We start from the raw sequence: 24,106 nt of genomic DNA on the forward strand, positions 1-24,106 counted from the left end.
AGAAAAGATCAGAGATGGCTCAAATGATCTCCAGCTGTGAAAGACTTTTGTTTGAAAATACTCTGCTGATTTTTAGTTTATCCAGCAGTTGGCTGTGGGCTTTGGCATACATATTAAGTTTGCCCATTGCTGTGTGTACCCACCTATATACCCCAAGGTTTAAAAGGCTCTCTGACATAACAAGCTATCCAAGCTGTTGAACCAATAACAGTCTGAGAGCATGACACTTATGCAGTTGACAGCCCAATCCTATATATGCTTTCTTGGAAATAAGGTCAATGCAACCTACTTCGTAGTAATGCAGCTTAGTAAATGTGTGCAGGATTTCCACCTAGCATGCTTGCAAGAGTAAACACTGTTGCACTGAACGGTTTGCAGAATAAAAAAGTAAACTGAAAGGACAAGGTTTCTGGGGATTCCTCAGAAGGAGAAAGATCAAGGTAGGCAAGGAGATGAAATAGCAGCAGTAGATTAAGGGGGTACACTATACAAAAGGTGAAATGCTTAAGTTCCATTCAGCTTAAGTGTTTTTAATGCTTTCAGTTGTCACTCAAAATATGTGATAAGCAGGACAATCTAAAGTAGAATTGAGCTGAATGGGACTGCTTCTGAATAAACATGCTTATAACTGTACTGTAGGGCTGCAGGATTTTCTGATTTTACTTACTGATAAATCTCCTGATTACTCTTAGGGCACAGTCCTAACCAGTTCTCCTCAGAAGTAAGTCCTATTTTGTTCAATGGGGCTTACTCTCAGGAAAGTGTGGTTAGGATTGCAGTCTTATTCTTATAATTTACTGTCCACTCACATCAGATTGTAGTGTAGCTGGATTTCTTTACTTCAGACATAATTTAAATTTCATGTTTGTTTTTAAGGATGTCTTCTAAAATAGAATAGCCAGTTTTTTAGGTTACTCACTTGCTATGGCCCTTAATATTTCTGAAATATAATATTTCCTTTTTGAAAAGTGAAAATAAGTGACCATTATTATTAAGCTCCTCTTGTTTCTTACTGCATTTTGCTTCCGCTCTTGTCATCTCTCTTTCAGATATGGAACTTTTTCCAGTATGGACAGAGTGTATGAATCTGCAGTCATTAGTACAGATTCAATTCAGTTTCTATTGTACAATATATAAACTTGTGTTTGTAGAAAGCAAACCAACTATTTGTGAACAAAGTAAGAATGTATTGGAAATCAATCTGGTTTTAATGATTCTCTTACAGGTATGCAGATTGCATAATACTGCTACTTCCTCAATTGGAAAGTGGACTTAGATTACTTTTCACCACAGTTAATAAATGCCCAAGCAGATTAATGACAGCAGAGGTACCATTTTTCTCTTTTTGGTCACTTTTTTTATTTGGTTGCTTTTACTTTGTGCTCTCTTAAGTGGTACTGTGTAACATTTAATAACTGTAATGTGTTAATTGTTGTGTGTCATTGACATGCAGCTGACCCACATCTTATGCACAGTTGGCTTGCATGAATTCAGGTATAAGTGCTTGACCCCACCCACTGACCCCAAAAAACAGAAAAACAACAGATTAAATACTGCAGGTGATTCTTCCGTTCATTTGACTTACTCTGTCTTTGCTCTGGAGTATGCCTGAAATGGGAGAATTAAGCTGCTGGAACGTCAGTTGTCTCCCCTGGGGGCTGAGGATAAGAATAGGCCCTCAGGCTGTACTTGTCCTAAGAAGAAACTAAACAGCCACCGGGTAGATGGGACTCAGCCTGGGAAGGCAGCTCATCTGAGAGAAGGAAAACTCTGATCCCAAACCTCCACAGCCTTGTGGCTACATCCAGTTATGGAAAAGGCTTCAGGAGTCAACCTCCAGACAAAATCTGGACCCGGAGTGCTGAACTCTGGCTGAACACAGTCACATTCCTGCAACTCCTGGACGCCACTGGAACCAACCATATTGGCTTCTGCCTTTCTATTGGACCATTTCAGCGACGTGGAGAGGGGGGATTTGCTGCATGGGTAACAGTCTATCCTCCATATCTACTTTACCCAGACTTCGCGCACTGGAGAGAACACTCTGTTCCAGAACCACTATTCAGAGCGCGATACCATAGTCTTCTGAGACTGAAGGATGCCAACACACAACCTAAGTTGTCTCACAGCCCAATCTGAGCTGCCCAGAGTCCAGGGCTGCAGCAGCGCCAAAAATGGCTGCCGCTGCATCCAGCACGCTCTAGGCAGCTGCCACTTCCTCCCCAGGAGAAGGGGACTTTTGTCCCCTTCCCCCAGTTAAAGCAAGTAACCCTACAATAGGCTACTTGATTCTACGTTGACCCAAACGTCGGCATAGAATGAAGAGCCTTCGTGTTGGCAGCCAGCCCAACATGGAGGGTCTGGACCCAGTGGAGCAAAGCTGTACTGGTCCTGTCTTCCTCCTGCCCTGCTCCCTCCCCTGGCATACCTCCTCCCCACCCTCCTTCTGGCCTCCTGCACCCCAGAATAATAATAATAATAACTTTATTTTTATCCCGCCTTTCTCCCCAAAGGGACTCAAGGCGGCTTACAACATATAAAAACATAATTTAAAAACAAATAAAAACATATTAACACATCATAAAAAACAGCAGTCAGAGTAAAAAATAGGTAAAAAGAGCATAGAGCAGCAGCAAGTCATAAAAGAATCAGGCCTGTAAAAAATATTAAAAGATGTTAAAAAGATGTTAAAAGGCCGAGAACTCAGAAGGCCTGTTTAAACAGAAGGGTCTTCAGGCCTCGCCGAAAGGTCTCAAGAGAGGGAGCCATTCTTAAGTCAGGGGGAAGGGAGTTCCATAGCGTTGGTGCCACTACTGAGAAGGCCCTATTTCTTGCAGCCGCCCCACGTACCTCCCTAGGCGGCGGCACTTGTAAAAAGGCCTTCTCTGATGACCTAAGAGGACGAGCCGGATTGTACGGGAGCAGGCGATCTCTAAGATACCCTGGTCCAGAGCAGTATAGGGCTTTAAAGGTCAATACCAGCACCTTGAATTGGGCCCGGAAACGAATGGGCAGCCAATGCAGCCGCTGGAGAAGCGGACTGACAGAGTTGAACCGCCTACCTCCAGTAACCACACGGGCCGCCGCATTCTGCACTAGTTGCAGTTTCCGAACCGTCTTCAAGGGCAGCCCCACATAGAGCACGTTACAGTAATCTAATCTCGATGTCACAGAGGCATGGATCACCATGGCCAGGTCTGCACGATCCAAGTACGGCCGCAGCTGGCGCACCAGCCGAAGCTGAGCGAAGGCCCCCCTAGCCACAGCCGCCACCTGGGAATCCAGGAGCAGCTGCGAGTCCAGGTGGACCCCCAAGCTGCGGACCTGCTCCTTCAGAGGGAGTGCAACCCCATTCAGCGCAAGCCGATAGTCCAGCACCTGCATCGAGGTTTTCCGAACCAGGAGAGCCTCTATCTTATCCGGATTTAATTTCAGCTTGTTAGCCCCCATCCAGATCCTCACTGCCTCCAGACAGCGCTCCAGACCCTCAACCGCCACCCTGGAGTCTGGAGGAAAGGAGAGATAGAGCTGGGTGTCATCGGCATATTGATGGCACCCCACTCCAAACCCCCGGATGACCTCTCCAAGCGGTTTCATGTAGATGTTAAATAGCATGGGGGACAGAATTGAGCCCTGTGGCACCCCGCATCTCAAGGGCCAGGGTGTCGAACAGGCATCCCCCAGCACCACCATCTGGGACCGACCCTCCAGGTAGGAGCGGAACCACCGCAAAACAGTGCCTCCAGCTCCCAACTCGGCCAGTCGGCCCAGAAGGATACCATGGTCGATGGTATCGAAAGCCGCTGAGAGGTCCAGCAGGACCAACAGGGACGCACTCCCCCTGTCCAGTCCCCGGCGTAGGTCATCCACCAAGGCGACCAAGGCGGTTTCCGTCCCAAAGCCCAGCCTGAAGCCAGATTGAAAAGGATCCAGATAATCCGCTTCATCCAAGACCCTCTGGAGTTGGGACGCCACCACCCACTCAATTAACTTGCCCAGAAACGGGATGTTGGAGACTGGCCGGTAGTTATCCAACACAGTGGAATCCAGGGAGGGCTTCTTCAGGAGGGGGCGAACCACTGCCCGTTTCAAAGCGAGTGGTAACATCCCCTCCATCAAGGAAGAGTTGACCACCTTCCCTGTCCACTCAGCCAGCCCACCCCGGGCAGCTCTTATCAAACAAGCTGGGCAAGGGTCGAGCAGGCAGGCAGATGGCCTCACACTCCAAAGGAATCTGTCCACATCCTCAGGCTGTACAAGCTGAAAAGAATCCCACAACACAGGACAAGCAGTTGCCAAGGGGACATCGTCAGACACTGTCAATGTGGCATCCAAGTTGTGACGAATACGATCGATTTTATCTGCAAAATGTTGCACAAACACGTCACAGCAAGAATACTTGCTCCCCACCTCTCCCCATACCTCCACCTACTTCTGCTGCTTGGTGGTCTGTGCGGCCACCGAGTGGCGGAGCTCCAGCGCTCCACTGGTGCTAGTCCAGCTGTTATGATATATGCCCCAGGCCTATAGTCAATTTACGGGCTGGATAGGGCAAGACTAGGCCCTGATGTCTTGGCCTGCAAACCTGCAGTGTAGAACTGATGCATCATGGGTTTGGCTGATGCAACAGGGCACAGTAGGGATGATGCAATACCCTGCAATACCATGTCACTAGACAATGAGTTATGCGATCACCAGATCGTAGCCCGCCTCTCATTGGCCAGTACCAATATATATTGCAGCGTGTGCAAGCTGCTGTGTGGGAGATATTACATGGAGTGTCTGCGGGAAGCTGCGTCAGTGGAGTTGGTGATCGGAGAATTGAGAAAAGTGCTATCTTTGCTGATTGCTTGCTGAGCTGCCTTTGCACTGTAAATATTGTACATACTTCAAGTAAAGGACATTTGGTGGTGGAGCGCTGCCATGTCTGTACCTCGTTATTTACCGGGAATATCTGCCTGACTTTGAGTCTCTGGAGCTGCAGTGTTGGCTGCGTATTGCAACACCAGTGCTGGCCAGCACTGGGCTAGCACTGGCAGAGCACCTGCGCTAGGGCCTGCAAACGTGCCTTATGGCACATTTGCAACAATGCGCGCCAGTGGTGAACCGACACCCGAAGCTTAGGATAGGCCCTCAGTTCCCTCATATCTCTCATACTAAGGTTTCAGTTCTTAGACATTATATATTTGTTGGGTTTAAGAGAGCTTTGTCTATACATGATTTTGCTTTGTGCACAGACCTCAGAATTTATTTATTATACAAGACGTGGGCCAACAATAGTTTTGGAGCAATGAAAGGAAACATTAATTTACTATTTTCATTTATAATAATTCAGTTTGCCTCTTCCTTTTCATTCTCAATTCCATTTGGTTTTTTTATTTTGCAAATAGCAAGCAGGCAGGATACAAAGGCAAGGAAGATTGGCAACAGTTTTAAACAGGAAATTGTAATGGAGCAAAAAGGTGTTAAAAAATTATTTTTTCAGTGTTCTACTTTCAGTCTGATTACTTCACATTTCTTTTTTGGTTACAATGAGAACAATGAGAGATTAAAAAACCCATCTATGCCTGTGGGTGTATGCATGCAACATTTAGGTGCTACCTATTCAGCGTGTGCACCTAAATGTTGCGTGTATACACCTGGGGGTACAGATTAATCATGGTTTTCTCTTATCAAGGTCTTTAATTCTGTGTGGGGAGCACCTGTTGCCCCTGCTCACTGGAAAGGGGAAGGCATTCTATGTATGCTCAGGCACACTTTTAAATTGGCTAGTAGGAAAACATGATTTGCATATAATACAGAACACAAGTTTATATCCAACCTTAACACTGTGCATGGAGGAAGTTCCTTCTGAGAACAGAAAGATAGTTGCATTTGTAGAAAGAGAATTCACTATGGTAGAGTGGCTTCTGCCATGCCCAAGTCAGTAGCATTCATTTTTGCCTGAAATTGCAGAGGGTTTTCTCAGCAGCCTCCCACACAGTCCTCAACATCAGAATCTGATCTGAGGTTGTGCACAGATATGACTGATGTGCAGGAGTCCAAATTTATGCAGTGTTTAGCAACCAAAGATTTTCCATTATATCTTTTTTCTCTGAAAATGAAATAGTAATGTCTTAATGACTTGGTCTAGGGACCAAGGTTATCTCAAAGACCACCTTTGTACAGACCTCCCTGAGTTTTAAAATTATTGCTGGAGTCCTGCTGTCTGACCCATTGCTGCTGGAAATACAGCTGGCTGGCACTAGGAGAGGGCTTTCTTGGTGGTTGTGCCATAGTTACAGAGTACCCTCTTGGAGAATATCTGGCAGCTTCTTCTCATTTTGGATGAACTTAAAGCTTTACTTGGTCACAGTCAATGGTTAATCTGTTTTATCTTGCTCTAACTAATTTGATATTACTGAATTGTTTTCACATTTATATTTTGTTTGGACGCTGCTTTAAGTGCATTCTGCTTCAGAATAGATCAGGATAAAAGTGAACTAAATATTTTCTTTTTTCTAGTCATTTTCCCTGTATACCACACTCGATGAGGTAAGATAATTGTATGATTCTTTGAAGATATGATAATACAGTAGCTGCAATGTTTTCTGTACTCTTTTTATAATGCTAACTGTAAAATCAGAATGTGAAGAGAAGGTAAAATGAAATTACCTTCCTTTGAAAATGCATCTCAGATATAAAACCTATATTAGTACAATAGTCTGAGAATGTTCTGAAAGATAAAGTGGAAAAGGATTACTTGCACAGGTGGTAGAAAAATTATACTAATGAAATTATAAATCTTTTCATTGCAAGTCTGGCATCCTTTTCTCAAAAATAATTTCTAGCAGGACTGGGATTTAGATATTAAGATCTGACCCTTTTTTGCCCCTGAAATGCACTGGCAATTCTGGCCCTAGTGTCACATGGGGCTAGGACTGGAGGGTGCCCCCCCTCCCCCACTGTTCAGGGCTTTCTTTTGGACAGCTTGCAAGGATGAACATGAGAGGCATCTTCCTGCAGTGGCTACAGTCACTCCTGGATAATACTGTAGATCTGAGCAGATGGTCCTGGGTAATTGCTTCTCTAACCTGTAGTGTTTTTGTGCAGCACTGGCACAATTTGGTATTGGTAACTGAGTCTTTGGAAGGTGGGCAGTGCTTGACGTTTCCGTTGGGTTTTTTTTTTCATGTAGGATATTGCATCAGGGAGTTTCATTGCAAATGTCCAGTTTCATCGAATCCATAGCTATTGACTTTATCCCTTTAATATTGTGATGCCCTTTGTTTTGAAATTGTTTTGCACTCAGAACACTATTTCCTATCTAGATACTAGCAAAAGAACTGAGTAATGAAGAAGTCAATCAGCTTCCGTTACTTCTTGGTGAATCAAGAATGGTAAGTCCACAGATCTTGGTTCTCTGAATTTGAGTTGGCAGTTCCATAGGCTAAGTGGTTCCGAAAAATATACTATTTTAAATATTCAAGTTTAACTCTTTTGAATAATTATTTAGGTGCATGTTGTTATTGCAGGGTTAAGGTATAAGTAGCTACTGTAAGTAGTTCCTCAAATAATTCACTAAAAATAATGTATAATTCTTTTGAAGTAAGCACTTGTTGCAGATAGTATATTTAAAAATTGATATAGTGTCTAACAATTTTAAAATAATGTAGTGATTGCAGAAGCAACAGTGTCAATTGGAGTGTCATCTTCACTGGCTTTAAAGCTATTTGCTATTTTTGTGTATTGAATCCTAGGTTACCCTCCCCATGTGGTGTGGAGGTTTATTTTGTATCTGCATGCCTGCAACTAAATTGACATAAATGAATGAGAAACATCTGGAAGAAGTGCTAGGTCTAAAGAACACTGAGCTTGCAAAATATTAATGTGGGACATGTTTTTCATTTTCATACCATGTTGGAAACGAGAAGTTTCTTCATATAGAAAAGTACATAAATGTAATCTTTTTTTCCTCTTAATTTTGGGTTGGATCCAAAAGTGCAGAGGGCATCCTTTCAGTCAGATTAAGTGGTTCTACACCTCACACTACAATATAACTTGAAAATAATGAAATGGAATCTGTTGGTGGTGCTTCACTTGCACAGGAAGAAGCAAGAAAATTGCTATAGAACCTCTCTTATTAATAGCGCTATGTGAGCTCCTGCAGAAAAATTTCCAGAACTGTGCTAGCAGCTTTGTACCTTTCTTTTCATGTTTAGATATAACCCTATTTTTTCATTTTTAACTTTGCTAAATCTTACTTTCCAAAATTCCAAATTGTTATTTCCTTGTCAGTATTTTACGCTGCTTTGAAAAGAAATAAATGATTTTTTTTTCTTATCGTTTTGACATGAAAATAATGGCAACAGAGATTTGTTTGTCTCCATGGGGCACTAATATTTGTTTCAAGTTTATTAGGTTGATCAGCACGTAAGCCATGCACCTATTTATCTAAAATCTTAAAACCAGAGTTTAAAACCACATAGAAATAGAATTTGGCTACAGTTTAATATTTGTTTAATACAAGGAATGGATGACATATAATCTTGTTGTTCTAATCTGCAGTTCAGAAAAAAGGACAGGTATATCAGTGTTAGAATTGTGTGTGCTGTCATAGTTTTGCTTGCTGTTTTCACAGGCAATTTCCATTACCAAAGAGGTAAGCCACTATTCAGTGTAAGAACATAAGAACAAAAGAACAGCCCCACTGGATCAGGCCATAGGCCCATCTAGTCCAGCTTCCTGTATCTCACAGCGGCCCACCAAATGCCCCAGGGAGCACACCAAATAACAAGAGACCTCATCCTGGTGCCCTCCCCTACATCTGGCATTCTGACTTAACCCATTCCTAAAATCAGGAGGTTGTGCATACTCATCATGGCTTGTACCCCATAATGGATTTTTCCTCCAGAAACTCGTCCAATCCCCTTTTAAAGGCGTCTAGGCTACACGCCAGCACCACATCCTGTGGCAAGGAGTTCCACAGACCGACCACGCGCTGAGTAAAGAAAGTAAAGTGAGTAAAGTGTAAAAAGCAATTTGTCTCTTCTGCAGTAGGGACTGCTGTGGGAAAAACAGGAAGCAAAGCTTGAGCTTGTACATGTACATTTATACTCCAAAATGTGTCCACACTTTGGATTATTTTACACCTGTCTAGCATCTTCTCAGTAAATAAAATAGACTGGTAATCTGGAAAGATACTTCTGATCCTGTTCACACACTTCTGTAGGCATTTCTTTTGGATTTCTTGAACCACCAAGAAGGTCCACGTGTTAGAGATCATCTAAGCCATGGAGAGATCAGGTTAAATGACTTCCCAAGAGAAATAGCAAATTCAATACTTGCATTTTCCATTACATTGCTGTGCAGATTTTCCAAGGACAACATTGCTGCTGTCGAGGTAAGGACTGCCTTTTGGTCATAATCAGTGACTTGCATTAATACTGTTTCTTTAAACTTCAGATAAGAGCTATCTGTATTTAGGAAATATGTTCGCCCACGTTCATGTATTTATGTGCTTCGCAGTGTCCAGGTTTCTAAATGCCTTGCATCAAGTTCTACTTCTCAGACTCCCCACTCCCACCATCTCATCCTACCACATGAAAAGATAGATCAGTAGACTTCTATAGATCAGAAGATTCTCTTGAGCAGTACTTGATTTGTAATGAAGGGATGCAGTCAGAAGCTCTGACAGCGTTTCTGCATATTTGTGCACAGAAATAAGGATAATTGTGACACCCCTTGAATCCTGTCAAACGTGCCGAAGACCATGGTGTAGATTACTTATGTGATGTTGTGTACTTAATGTTTGACAGCTGTACTCCTTCTGATTTCCTATTATTTCTACTAATTACTTGTTTTATTACTTGGTAGTTTTCATACAGACTTTCTAAGGGTTCATATTTCGCTTCTGACTTGCTTTACTAGTTCTCTAAGGTCTAGAACAGATGTAGTTTTGTTTAACTTTAAAACAGTCATGGGGGCTACAATTTTGAATGAAGCAGGAGCATGAAAGAGAGTGTTTTAACTATTTTACCTGTGCTGTCTTCCCAATCTAAATCTCCTCTGAAGCTGGCATTAACCCCTTAGGGAAAGATTAACTGAATTATTTAGAATAAGGATTCTTAACCTGTGGGATCCAGGACCCTATGAGATGCATGAAGTGCTCCCAGAATTAAGAAATTTTTTTGCCTTGTTACACTTTTTTTTACTAGATACCATTGATGAGCCAACAAAAGTCAATAATAGGCATTCATATTAGCCATAATATTTACTGTTTTCTGCCTTTTTGTTGATTTTTTTCTCATGAGTTTTTGATGTCTTCAAATTCAAACACTTTTTTTCTATGATTGAAATTCACGGTTTTTTGAAATTCCACTTGTTATATTTTCAACACAGTTTCAGGAAAATAGCAAATTAAAATTAAACAAAAAATGGGGGATGCTCTGTGTGTGTGTGTGTGAGAGAGAGAGAGAGAAATTCTCCTGGGGGTACATGAGGCACAAAAAGCTAAGAACCTCTAGTTTAGATTGAGGAAAGGGTTAAATACACTGTTCTCCTGTGCTGCTATGCCAACTTTCCCTCACAGAATTTTGTTCGTGTAGTGGAAACTGTGAGTTCCTCTCACATATGAACAAGGCAGGCATATAGGATTCTCCTCTTGCAAACACGAATCCATGTGACTAAATCTGTTGGAAACCAGTGGTGGCAAGTTGTGGCTTGCAGACGGATAGGTCCACAAATGTGTAAAAATCATACTGAAACCATTCCTCTGAAATAATTTAGTACCGTTAGCTTCACTCTAATTATTTTTTGTAAATGTTTGCCAAAGGAGGATTTAAACGTAGTTATGCTTCATTATATTTTGTAATCCCTTTTTTAAACCAGGAGCGTACAGTCTTAGAACCACTGATGAGCTGTGCAAATAGCTATTGTTTCCAGTTTCATCCAATAGCTAAACTTAGGAAACAGGTATGTAATTTTTTTCATTGTTTAATAGTGAGTTTATACCACAAAGCTTTTAAAAATATGAACTGTAACAGAACCTGTAAACTCTGTTGATGGCGGTGGGAGAGTCAGCCTTGTACATACAAAAGCATACAGAGTTGAGGATGTTAAAAGTGTGCTTGTCAACGTTTGAGCATCCAGTGCCAAGGTAAGACTGCCAAAGAGTTGAATTAGCAATGGGTTAATATCATTTTTAGTTATCATAAATTAATAAACTTCATTAATTAATAACTTTAACTTTTAATTACTTGGTGAATGTAAGACTATCAGTCTGATTTCAACATCAGTTTATTTTCCTTTCTAGATAATGAAGTGTATGAAAACCATCGCTTTGTGGTCTGATCTTCCTAAAGTGCCAGAAGAACAAGTTCAAGAAGTGGCAAGGTAATGTCTTCTCTCCACTTCCTGCCTTTTTTATTTATAGTGAACATAGGATCTAGTAGGTAAAGGCTTCAGAATTTATTTTCCTTGAAATTTCTATTCCATCCTATCCTGAGTGTTTAGAACTGGTCACAGTGCAAACCGTATCTGCAAACCACATAAGAAACAATATATTACAATATGCAGTGGGAAAATTTATAAGGGAGTACTGACAGGAAGCTGATATGGAGCATGTGCTCTCTTCCTTTCTTTAAAAGAAAGAAAAACATGTTCAACATCTAGGATTTTTGTATAGGAAATGAGAGAAAATAGCTCTTCCAAGGACTTGCCCCCAGGATGTGTTGGATGATCATAAAATAGAATTGAGAAATATCACTTATTTATTTTGCTTTATTCTGTGTAATCATTTACACAAAGAAATCTTGTTTAAAATTCTAAAAGCAGTTTTTATTAAAATCTTGTGATGTCCTTTTTTTTTTTTTTTAAGGTCAGAAAAAGATACCTCAGCTATTCCTTGGATCTGTGTGACTGCTGATATCTTCGCTCTTTTGCAGCCCTATTTGTCTCAAAATGTCACACTCAATCCTGTAAACAGCCTTTTTACAGAGAAGTAAGTTGGATAAGATTCTTCCTGCCAAATTCAGAGTATAGTTCTGTGACCCCTTTTGGCCATTTCTGGAATTCTATTTCCATTCAAGAGGCCTGCCTCATGAGAATATCAGTTTGAATACTAGTGTGCGGTACAGATTTGTAATCTGGATACTGGCGTGTGTAGTGGTACCTTAATATATGCTCCCTGCAAGGAGGTCACCTTCCTGATAAAGTTGTTCTGTTGTCCAGCTTTCTGAATCCTTATTTGACCTATAATGTATGTTTCTAGTTCTGACCATGAGTCTCACTGGAAGTAATATGGAAAAAACCACCAGTATTCCTCCTTTTAATAGCAGAGAGATCCTGCTTGCCCTGAATGTTAGCGAACTCTAATATAGTCTGATTGAAATGTTTTAGATTCCTTTTACTGCAATTTAAAGAATACCGTCTGTCTTTTTTCAGTTTGTTGATTGAACTCTGCAGCAAGCATGTTTGTATCCTATTCTGCCCACGGTCTGTCCTGGGAATCGTTGCGGTGCTTCGTCAAATAACCACACAGTGCCACCAAGTGTTGTCTCAAGTTATTTCTTCAAGTGAAATTAGATATGCACAGTGGATGAACAAGTCATTGCGATCACGGCAGAGGAATAACTATCTGCGCATGAGAAGGAGGTTAAAAAAAAATCAGAATTTTAACAGAAAACATTTTAAATGAACTCAGGTTTTGACTATCAACTAAACTGAGATAGTACTAGAAACATAAAATATTCAGTGCTCAGACTTTCCCAGTAATTGAGGTGCCTTGTCTGATGAATGTACCAAATTAAAGCTTTCTGACTAGTGTTAGAGTACCGCAGCCATTTGGCAGCACTTTATATCCCTTGCTTTGAGGGAGGGGTGTACACATATCCCAGTCAAATGTTTTTGGAGTCAGGGTGCAATGGGCTACACATGTATTAATTATTTTGGTTGTAGTTCACTGAGAAATAGACTTTGCTGGTGAATGAAAGCTTTGGAGGAGACCGCAGTTCTCCTGGCAACTGACTGCAGTTGTCACAGGACAAGTCATGATTTTATTTTGGATGGCAGTTGGGCAGATTTTAAAACAGGAGTATATGCTTAATGAGATTGCCTATAAAGATGCAGGAGTTTACTGGGAAAAATTTTCAAATGGTAAACTTTTCTGGCATTTTCCTAAATCAGGGATTATAGAATGATGTGACATCAGTTTCATCTATTTCAAAGTTTTCTCATTTGGATGTGTACTTGATTTTTGTTTCTAAGTTTTAAAATATTTTTTTCTTCTAGTATTAAGCTTCTGTCTCCAGTCTTGCAGCTAATTTTAATCTTGATTACTCTGGAACTAGTTCACATTCATACTGCTTGTGAAAAGAATCATTCTGAATATCAGCAATACCTAAAGTGAGTATGTTCTAAACATATGAAAGTGAAACATGAAACTGATTTCCCCAGGCACTTTATAATTTGCATTCCCACATCCTCCACAATGTGATGAATGAATTGAAAGGCACTCTTCAGAACCACCTCCCAGTATGCCCATATGGTGCTGCCAGTGTGGCTGTAGCAGTCTCTTATTGGTAGCTGGAGTTGTTTTCTAAGGCTGCAGTCCTCAACACAGTTATTAGGGGATAAGGTACATGGAATACAGTGGGACTTGCATCTGAATAAACATGCACAGAATTATATTATCGTGTTTTTCTCCATTTGGAATAGTGATGGAAGGATTGACCTTCTGGGATCTGAAAGACCAGGAAAATGGGCTGTTTAAAAACCATTGAATTCTGAACATCACATGTTCATGTAATAATATTTGTACTCCTCGCAGGTTTCTCAAGATGATATTGAGGTATATGGAGAATTTGGTCACGTACACAAGTGCGGAAAAGAATAAGTGGGAGGAAACGGTGGAACTTACACATAAAACTTTGATAAATACTAGAACTTTCTTGGAGAAACAGCTAACACTTGTACAGTTAGCTCAGTAAAGATTATTCTCCACCTCAAACTTAAGTGGACATTTCTGCTCTTTTTTTATTCCTGAGACATAACCAGCTGTTACTATCAAAGCACCTGTTGTGTTACTCTTTTTCCAATCCCACTGAGAATGAATAATCACATTTTCTAGGGGAGGGATGCCACTTTTGAAACAGGAAGCACTGAGAATCATCCTGAATACTTTTTTTCCCCCACAGTGAAAAACATCAATCTATGTTTTATTTCAGAATATGTAAAAAAAGTGTTTTTTAGAGGTCTTTTAAAAGATAAATGTATAAATTTCAGATTATAACTGTATAAACTGTACAAATTAAACTGCAGATTAAATCTCTATTAAACTACATGGATTTTTGTTTTAATTTTGTCTTTGAGGTGAATGGGTTTGGAGAAGTGAGGAACCGTCTCATGTTAAAAATGCTGTTGTGCCTTGAACCCCAATCCTAAGCACACTTTTTTACATTTAATTTTATTTCAGTAGTTTCACTGGAATAGGTTGATTCCTCCCCAACATAAAGCATTTAAGATTGGAGTCAAGTCCAACTGATCTGTTAAATTTAGTTTTACCCAGCATGGATAGATATGTGCAATGTATTTTAAGCTTTCAATATTAAGAAATTGGTTCATAGTTGACCAAAGAGAAAAATATTTGTCTTCCGAAACACCTATTGACAAGCAGCATCATAAAATCTGTGTTTTTAAATGAGTCATTAGGATAAACTGCAATGTACAAAAATGGGCACATGGTGGCAATGTTGCATAACTTACTTGTTTCAGGTTTGTGGCTCTGCTTCCAGTCCTGCCTAAACAGTGACTAAGAAATTCTTCTTTATAGTCTACACCTTTGCTGAAGGTTGTTTCTTCTTTAAAAAATAAAATGGAGTGCTATTCTGTTCTGTTTTGCTTTTTTTTGTTCTGGAAGCAATAAAGGTGATAACTGCATGTTTAGCATTATGTTTTTCTCAAAAGAGTATTAAATTATTAGTGGCAGAAAATGAAGTTGTTTTTATAAGATTAACTTTTTACAGTGTAAATTCCCCTGGCATTTGAAAGCCTAAATTTGATTGTTTGGTGAGATTAATTCTCCCTTTAAATGTTTTGAACAAATTGCCAGTTCTGAGATTCTTTGGCTGTATGAAATGGTCTGTCTCCCACCCATTCACTGCTATAAACACTAGTTTCTCTGTACCTATATCCTACTTCTTAACTGGTCCTACATATTTGTCATATTGTAGTTTTCCTTTTATCTTGTAAATCGCTGTATGAAAGTGCTTTTAAAACAGCAGTATAAGATACTGAGTATATATTAAAGTAATCGTGTCTAGTTCTTCATCCCTTGTTGACATACTTGGATAGCCATGATGGTCTTCCATTCACACCTGCCCCAGGCTCAAGCTTGTACTCTGATCCATTTCAGTTTTTGTTTAAATCATTTGTATTTTGGCTGCCTATGTTGTATTAACTATGTTGATTTTTTTTTACAACTTTAGAGTAAATGCTGGTTAGTAGTTGCCCATGCAGGAGCTCTAGTACAGCAAAAATAGAAGTACAGGTGGAGCCTATTTATCCGCGTTAGTTCCGTGACTCGGTGCAATTAACAAAAAACACATTGTGCTAAATTCCATAGAGTTAAGCAAACACACTACAGCCTGACACTTCCGAATGGAAGGAAACTAAGGCAGCTGTTATCAATCGCCTCCCCTCCGCTCTGTACTCAGCCCTCCTGTTGCCAGCTGTCCTGCTTCTTTCACAGTTGGAATGGTGAGCTTGCTTGGGAAGCCTCGTCTGCTGTGTCCCATGCGGCCTCCCAACAGCGCTGCAGGTTCTCCTCCTGCTTTTTGCTGCTGCCGCCCCTGCAGCCCTCCCTGGCCACCGCCATCATGGAAGCTCCTCTGCCCTGGAGCATTCTGGGACTTGTAGTCCGGCTCTCTGCTCACCCTCACTTGTCTCTCCAAGGCTTGCTTGGGAAGGCTTGCTGGAGCAGGAGAGCCTGCGTTATCTGGGAGGGGGGGGGAATTCAGCAAACACTCCCTGGGTTGTTTTTTTTAAAGCAATTCCCTCTCCTCCCCTTCCTGCATCCCCCTCCTGAACCCTCCCCATTGCCAGCTGCTCAGCTTCTTTCACAGTTGGAATGCTGAGCTTTTAAGAGTCCAGCCCTATGCGTTTCTACTCAGAAGTAAGCCCCATTCCAGTGTGGAGAGGATTGTAGGCTAAATCTCATGCTTTGCTTGGTGGGAAGGCTTGCTTGTGTTGTGATTGCCTGCACCATGGGGGGGGGGAATTCAGCAAACACTCCCTGGTTTTTTTAAGCAATCCCCTGTGTTGCTACCACACCTACCCCTGTGTGTGAGAGAGAGAGCTCCATGCACAGTGTTCTGGTTACGCAGGGTTTTCTGCCCCCCTCTTCAGTTGGCTCAGGGGCTCCAGGAATGTTACTGTTCCTTTGAAAGGGGAACCTCTTTTGTGGCTCCAGGGCTATTCCCTGCCTGGGCGAGGCGGAGCCTTTCTGCAGTGTTTTGGGCTGCCTGGAAAGGGAGCAGGAGACCAGCGCAGGGCAAAGGAGGCAAAGGTGTGTGTGACTTTCAGTACCTCCCCATTCACATTGAGACAAATCCACAGATAAAAAATCCGTGGATAAAAAGGCTGCACCTGTACTATTCTTGTGCTAAAGCACAGTCCAGTGGGAAGTTCTGCCCCCCCTTTGACACAGTGAACGGGAACACCGAAAGAGCACAATGGTGCTATTCTGAAGGTGATAGACCAAAGCATCTTCATTTCCTTCCCACCACCAGTCCCAGTCCATAGGTTTGACAATTTCAAAACAAAGCATGACTGAGTCACTTAACACCAACTTATTTTCCATATTTTCTAACTGAGGAATTAGTTGTCAGGCTGCTTATCTGCACAGTCCTGCAAATCTGAACAGATTATTTATTACTGTTTCTACAGGAAATACACCGACTATGTAAACATGTTTGATACCAACCATACAGCTAAGATCAAATCAAAAGCAAACAGAAATTGATAGGAAATGCCAGGAGCAGTCTTTAAACAAACTTGCTCTACATGCTGCAATGTGGTTCCTTTCTTAGTGCACTTGAACCAAATGTTTAAAAACCTAGTAAAATGAGGTGGGAATGTAAGATAAAGCTGTCAGCAGTTCCTGTGAAGGCTTAAGAGCACAAATCACACTGGCTTTTGGCAGGACGTAAGTGTGGATATTGAGCTCCAAAGCTATCCAACAATGAATGTTTGGGCAGTGCCTTCTTCTGTGGTTCCATTTTCTCCTTTGCTTTGGGGTGTAGGAAGCCATGCACACAACTTAAATAAACGTGTTCTATTTGCAAGCAAATAGCAGGAGGAACAATAAACGCCCTTGGAATTGCCAATCCACAGCATTGCATTTGGTGCACAATGCATGCTCCTCTATGTGGCACCAAGGCGTCGCAAATGGCTGAAGAAACCTTGCAGACTTGGCAATTTATTTGTCTAAAAAAATGAATCTGATGATAAACACATCTCTGGGGATGCAGCGAAGGGACAGTTACAGAAGTGATAGCCATTAAATTGATGGCATGTCTGCGACCTCTGGAGTCATAGGCTGCAAAAACGGAGAGGGTATTTTTCTAGTGATGAATTACGGCTTGTGTGGGGATAAGTAATGGTTACAATGTGCAGATGTGGCTCAGCACCTGCCTTTCTGGAGGCAGGATTTAGTGAGGGGCTGGTACAGCTCTTTTCCCATTTGAGGTTAATTTGTATGCAGACTTCCTTCAGTGGCTTCTTCAGAAGAGAAATGGTAGCTTGGAGACACTTCCTGTTTAACTGGGTAGTTTTCACAGAGCTGCTAGGGATGCCCTTTATTTCTGGGCTATTGGTTGTATGGATAGGAGATACCTCCATGTTTTATACACTTTCTCATTCTAGAACCAGCCTGACCTTTCCAAGCACTCCTTTGAATATTTGCCATGCTTTTCACCCTATAGGTTTTCTCTGAGGTAAATCAAGGCTATATTTCATGATTGACCCCTGTGGGCAATACCATTCCTGTGTACACAAGGGGGTTTGGGGCTTGTGTGAAAAACTGCCCCTCGTACTACATGGCAGTTTAATTTTGCAAGTGGGTTCAGTTTGTGATATGGCATGGCGATCCACTCTTTAAAGGGGGAAAAATTGATGGGCAGGAGGTCTGGTCTAGAGGGTAGAGCCTCCGTCTGCCTGAAGATAACATCCACAAGGTCACCAGTTTGAGGCCACCGGCACCGTGTGACCTTGGAGCAGCTGACAAGCTGAAGCCGAGCAATTCCATCTGCTCTGAGCGTGGGAGGATGGAGGCCAGAATGTGCCACCAGATCGGAATGAAACACCTGAATGTAGTGGTTCTTGAAAGAAAGAACCTTCTTTCAAATTGTAAAAATCCCTATTTAATAAGGGATTTAAATAAAGCCTGCCTATGTAAACCGCCTTGAATAAAGTCTTGAATAAAGACCAAGAAAGGCGGTATATAAATACCTGTTGTTGTTGTTATTAAAAATCACACTGGTCATACCTATGTTTCTTTCATGTGTCTACAATAGCTTTGTGGATCCTGGTTATAGCCTCGCTTGTACAGTAGTTTACTATTAATCCATTTCTGCCCAGCCCACAGGTGTATACATTTGATCCCTGTTGCATATATGCAACGTTGAAGGAAAATGGCTTAAGTTAGAGTTTTGGAGTTATGTCGTTTGCATTATTACTGGATTTCTATCTTGTTTTTCTGGCACACTACTGTGATATTGTTACCCTTAGGAATGTATTTATTCTCTCTCATGGTCTGGAGTCAGGCTATAACTATTTTTTTGTAGAGTCTTTTATCATCTTGGGATGCTTTTTTAAGTCACACAGAATTCAGTGCCAAAAACAAATGCAACTCCTCACCAGTAAACTGGTTGTGAATGACAGCACCTAGTTCTATGCCTGGGTGCCAGTTTGTCATCAGCTCCTGGCAGAGACTTAGAGGGATACTGGTCTTGCATACCATTGAACGTGCACCATCACAAGAATTCAGCAAGCGTTTAAAAAAAAAATCAGGCATGTAAGATTCATGATGTCCTCCTCTGACCAGAAGTTGAACCTTTCATAAGACCAGAATCCATGAGACTGTAAGATGACAGCAAATAAATCTTAGTCCAAGAAGAAATAACTATGGACGCCTGTGGTCCAGTACGATTTTTCACTCACAATTTATGCTGCCAGAATGCTCACTGGGCGACTCCATTTTCCTTTGACTGTCTTCTCTCATTAACCCTACAAATTGAGTCGAATGGAAGGTTTCCTACCTTAACTGTGTACCCTGCCATTCCTTCCTTGGAATGTTTAAACAAGGGACAATAATATCTGTAATGGCAGGAGTACAGTTCTACAAAGGAGAGCAGGTGAGTCTGCTTGGAAAAGAACCTATTCTCCCCCCCCCCAACTGCTGATAAGATAAATGACCCAAATCTTGTGGTTTAGTTAATGTTTCCCTCTTCAGCCTGCTGTGTACACAGAACCCTGCAGGATAAGCCCTCTCCAACGGTGTGTCAGTGTGTACAATACTATAATTCTCTGCATTATCACCTGGTGTTAACTAAACATCCTTTTAATCATTGCACAGAATGTATCTGCACTTGAGATGCAATTTTTTTTAAAGAAAATAGTAATTTTTTTTTAAAAAAGTACTAAATGAGTGCCTGGAAGGTTGAGATCTTGCACTTTCCAGGATCTAGATTTCAAATTATGCATATGTTTTAGGCAAATGTTTTAAATGGCTTCAGGAACCCACAATCCTATTACAGAAGTAGAAGTTTCTTGTTCTTGCCCTGCTAAACAGCCCCTTTGGAGTGAATATTGCTGAAAAGGGAGGCAATTTCCACTGACACAGTGGCATGCAGGGAACAAGTCACCCTTCCTCACCTGTAAGCCACAATGCTGGTCATGATTGGATCCTATCAGAGGTTAGGATGATCTGGCTGGAATGATTGTACCTCTGTAGCATGAGTTCTGATGAACATCTCTAGTTTGACCCCAGTCTCCTTTCAGATTGCTTAAAATCTAATTTTCTCAGAATTCTACTTGTAAAGCAGGAATGCCTTGCAGTAGCCCTTTTATGAGATGAAGCATCCATGCGTTTGGGGAGGTGAGCAACAATGTGCCAGCGAGCCCTGCCCCCACACCCATGTGCTCCTGAAGCCCTGTTCTCATGCATACCTCATCTGACTGCAGTAGCAACCCCACTGTACACTGAGATGTCCAGTGTTTGAGCTCATGAGGAGGAGCTCTGGCCAGATACCGTGTGCAGCTTCACGTGTGGATGTTTCCTTGCATGCATAAAGTGCAAACAGGGCTATAGAGTTCCTGCCTGTAACACAAGGTAACACAGAGTTTCTCCCCATGAGCTCTAACGCCAGACATCTCAGTGTATCGTGGGGTTGCTGCTGTGGTCAAATGAGGTATGCGTGAGAACAGGGCTTCAGGAGCACATGGGTGTGGGTGCAGGGCTTGCTGGCACACTGTTGCTCACCTCCCCAAAAGCATGGATGCTCCACCAATGTATTACTTCTTCCAAGTGTCTTTCTGCTCCCAAGGGTGCCATAAAAAAAAAAACCCAGAAATGATAGCCCTGCGCAAGAGGTAAGACTTCTGTTTCAAATCTTGGTAGCCCTGAACACAGGGATGTCAAACTCAATTCATACAGAGGGCTGAAGTCAACATTCATGGTGCCTGCTCAGGGCCGCAAGTGATGTCATTAAGCAGATGATGGCCAGAAATAAGCACTTTATTCTCACATAGAAACTGTTAACTGAAAATGAAAGAAGAGAAAATGTGAAAACTTGTTCATATTTTCAAGATATGAGAGAGTCGAATTATGCACTAGGAGAACCCAATTATAATGGGGGCCAGATATTTGCTGCATCTGGCCCTCAGGCCTTAGGATTGACACCCCTGCCTTATTTGATTCCAACAGAACTTGGTTGATTTCTATTGGACAGGAGAGGAGGAGTTTGAAGACGTCTACCACTGTCAACAATGGGAAATAAGGCTTGACTTCAGAGTGTTCTTTCCTTTTAATGTATTAGTGATTAGTAAAGAGGCAGGGACACCAGAATAAAGATTTCACATGGACTTGCTTGAAATGCTGGAAACTGGCACATCAGACAAGGTTCTCTCCTTCTAAAATAATAAATGCATTGGGAATGTGAGCAGCATTTGCAATGCATGTCCTCAGAGGGGATTTCTCTCCTAAGTATACTATAAATGGAAGCTTGTTATGAACATAAATATTAATTATACATTGAGAACCAGGAACTGTTTTTACTAGAAGCTTGTTAGCTTGTTAATTATCATAATTATCATACAAGAGAAAGGGGAAGAAAGCAAAAGCAAGAGACTGTGATTAGCGTTGGTAATTTGCCTTGTCTTTTCTCCTTGCTTGCCATTTTCATTTGAGGAAAATTAATTCTGTGGCATCGTCACTAGGACCACATCTGCATGGAGCAGCTTTGTTCCAACCAAATGCAGGCTGAATGCAGACTTGGCTCCTTTCCCATCTCTCTGTATCTTGCCATGTGTTGATGGGCAGTGATAAGCTGTGTGCCTTTCTCCCCTCAAAATTACTGCAAAAAGAAATAATGAAGGCCCTTTCCAGTTCATTGCCATTGGCACAGGTAATGTCACACACAAACTGTTGCCACAGAGTCAAGCTGTGAGGAATGCCCTGTTTTTTTTCTCCTAATTTTGGCCTATTTTTCTGTGTCTTTGAACACTTAATTCCTCAGAATCTCCTGTGCAGGTTCAGTAGCCTGAAAAGCTGCTGGGGCACCCCTTGCTAGCACTCCCTTGTCCTTTGTCTGGAAACTCCATTATTCCCCAATATGTGCTATTTGTCAGTTCAGTTTCTCTTCCTGTTTGGAATGGCTGCCCGCTTCTCCATGACTGGCATGTGCTCAGTGACTGGGTTGCCAAATGTGTCCATCTAGGTCAAGAAGTAGAACTGAGTGACCAGGTGGTTTCCACTCCTCCAATCTGGTAAGCTGATGATGTCATCAAAGCCAAGTTATGTATTTCCCAGAAAGTGGGGGGTTGCTCTCTGCCAATTACTTGTGTAACCTATTTGTTGGGGGTCTCACAGAAGAGCACCCATCTGCTCACCCATGAGTGCAAGGGCTGAAGATTCCTTGAGCAATGTAAGCCATTTAAACAAGGGACCGCCTAGCTAGATTGTGATCAGGAACTTTTTGCTGCTTTGTTTAACATGGGGAAGGGGGGTTTGTGGGCTGAGACTTTTGACTAGTATCCCTCCTCCATCTTCTGGGAATCACTGGTCTCTCTTCTTTTCTTCCAATCACCCTTATTAGAAAAAAAAAATACTCCAGATGGGGCTTTTTAACCTCCGAGTTTGCTACTTCCCCCCTCTGGGTGGCTGCCAGCCAACGTAAGTAGTCTTAAAGTTATCTTTCCCTCCTTCGAACTTCTCAATTAAAATTTAATGATCTGATTACTCATGGTTAAAACCTTTGTCCGCTTTCATGTTGAATCTAGTGGGCCGTGGGGGGGGGGAGTCTTCTCAGCTTTCCAGATCTATCCAAGATGGCGCCTGGGATGAGATGTGCTCCAGCACAGAGCAAAATCAGGATATCTTTGAAACTGCCATTTCAGAAGATAATCCTGGTTCACGCTCTCAGCCTTCGTCCCTTCTTCTTGGCAACGAAGTATTCCTCAATAATGAGGAACTTTTGGAAAACACATCCATTTAGCAGATCCCTCCGGAGAGCCCTCCAAGTTCACTGCTACTGCACTGAGTATTAGCTCCGCCTCCCTGGGAATCACTGGTTACTGCATCCGTTTGAGCTTTTCAACCAAGCTTAGGCAGTTTCCATCAGCCTGCAATTTTACACCCTTCTGTTCTTCCATTATTAATTCTTTTCTCCCATATTGTTCAATTGTTTAATTTTTTTTAATGAACTAGTTATGTTTTGACCCTTTATCTGCCTGGTCCATGTTCACAGGTAAGAGGATTGTCACATTTCTTCATCCTAAAGATGGTACTGTGGGTTTGATTTTTAATAAGAACCCCTGGGGTTCACTACTCTTCTGGGAGGTTTTTTAAAATCTCCCCTACCTGGTCACTGTAGCCTGGGATGGTGGCAGCAGATACAAACCACCAAGGTTTTTTCCCTATTGAGCTGCTGGTCCCATAAAGAAAATGTGGGGAGCTGGAATGGATGTCTGTGCTAACCACTAGATGCTACTTCCCTTGCCCAGCTTGCATTCTTTCCCTGTCACAAGTGTCTTCCCCGCTTGCAGAGCAAGGACATTAAAATGTCTTTCACTCAGAGTGAGCATCCAATTCTAGTACTCAGTCTCCGTACTGTTGTGTGACATAATTTTCCCCACATGGACTATGCTAGCGAGAGAAGGCTTTCAGGCATTGGATGCTCAAGCTGGGGAAGGGGAATTTAGCACTTCCATGCTAAGCCCTCTTTGGCACTTGTATAGCTATTTTTAGATTGTGAGCCCTTTTGGGGCAGGGAACCATTAGATATTTGATTTTCTCTGTAAACCGCTTTGTGATCTTTTCGTTGAAAAGCGATATCTAAATACTGTTGATAATAATAATAATTTTCTGTGGCATTTTTCATGGAACTTTGCTACTTTATCAGTCCAATCCTATGAAGGCCTAGCACTAGACTTCCTGCAGTACAAGGTCCTTTATGGCTGTTGCAAAATACACCATGCCATTCAGCACAGCTGGGGTTGCCTTGGCAAGTGGCCAAGTGCTAACCATCTGTTCAGGACCCCCAGTGCCTTTAAGTCAGTGAGGGGTGGGTGGGTGGGCAGAACAGAGTAGGGAGAGGAAGGAATGGGAGGAGGGTAGATTGAGACCAAGAAGGGAGCAGTATCTGATATCTGCCCCCCTTCCCAGCCACGATCTGACTTGGACCCAGAAAATCTGGGAAGGGGGAGAGGATATCCGTAGTGCTGTTGCTGCTGATACTACCTTCTTCTCTGTCTCAATCCACCCTCCTCCCCATTCCTATCCTATCCCCTTCCCAGCCTTGATCTGACTTCCCAGGTCCAGTCAGACATGTACAGTTATATAGCTGGTGCA

The 24,106-nt window shown here is 42.0% G+C and overlaps 1 protein-coding gene across 1 annotated transcript in view; it reads left to right on the forward strand.

The window, feature by feature from the left end:
* Positions 1–14,318, forward strand: part of ERMARD (ER membrane associated RNA degradation) — a 28,491-nt gene extending 14,173 nt beyond the window's left edge. The window contains exons 9-18 of the mRNA XM_066616575.1: positions 1,226–1,328; positions 6,505–6,534; positions 7,311–7,379; positions 9,212–9,382; positions 10,870–10,953; positions 11,294–11,373; positions 11,858–11,980; positions 12,424–12,633; positions 13,270–13,383; positions 13,808–14,318. Of these exons, the coding sequence (XP_066472672.1) occupies positions 1,226–1,328; positions 6,505–6,534; positions 7,311–7,379; positions 9,212–9,382; positions 10,870–10,953; positions 11,294–11,373; positions 11,858–11,980; positions 12,424–12,633; positions 13,270–13,383; positions 13,808–13,967 (1,144 nt within the window). The 3' untranslated portion in view covers positions 13,968–14,318. The remainder of the gene's footprint in view (positions 1–1,225; positions 1,329–6,504; positions 6,535–7,310; positions 7,380–9,211; positions 9,383–10,869; positions 10,954–11,293; positions 11,374–11,857; positions 11,981–12,423; positions 12,634–13,269; positions 13,384–13,807) is intronic.
* Positions 14,319–24,106: the final 9,788 nt, after the last annotated feature.

Source organism: Tiliqua scincoides, chromosome 1, assembly GCF_035046505.1.
Source record: "Tiliqua scincoides isolate rTilSci1 chromosome 1, rTilSci1.hap2, whole genome shotgun sequence".
In the NCBI taxonomy this organism is placed as follows: Eukaryota; Metazoa; Chordata; class Lepidosauria; order Squamata; family Scincidae; genus Tiliqua; species Tiliqua scincoides.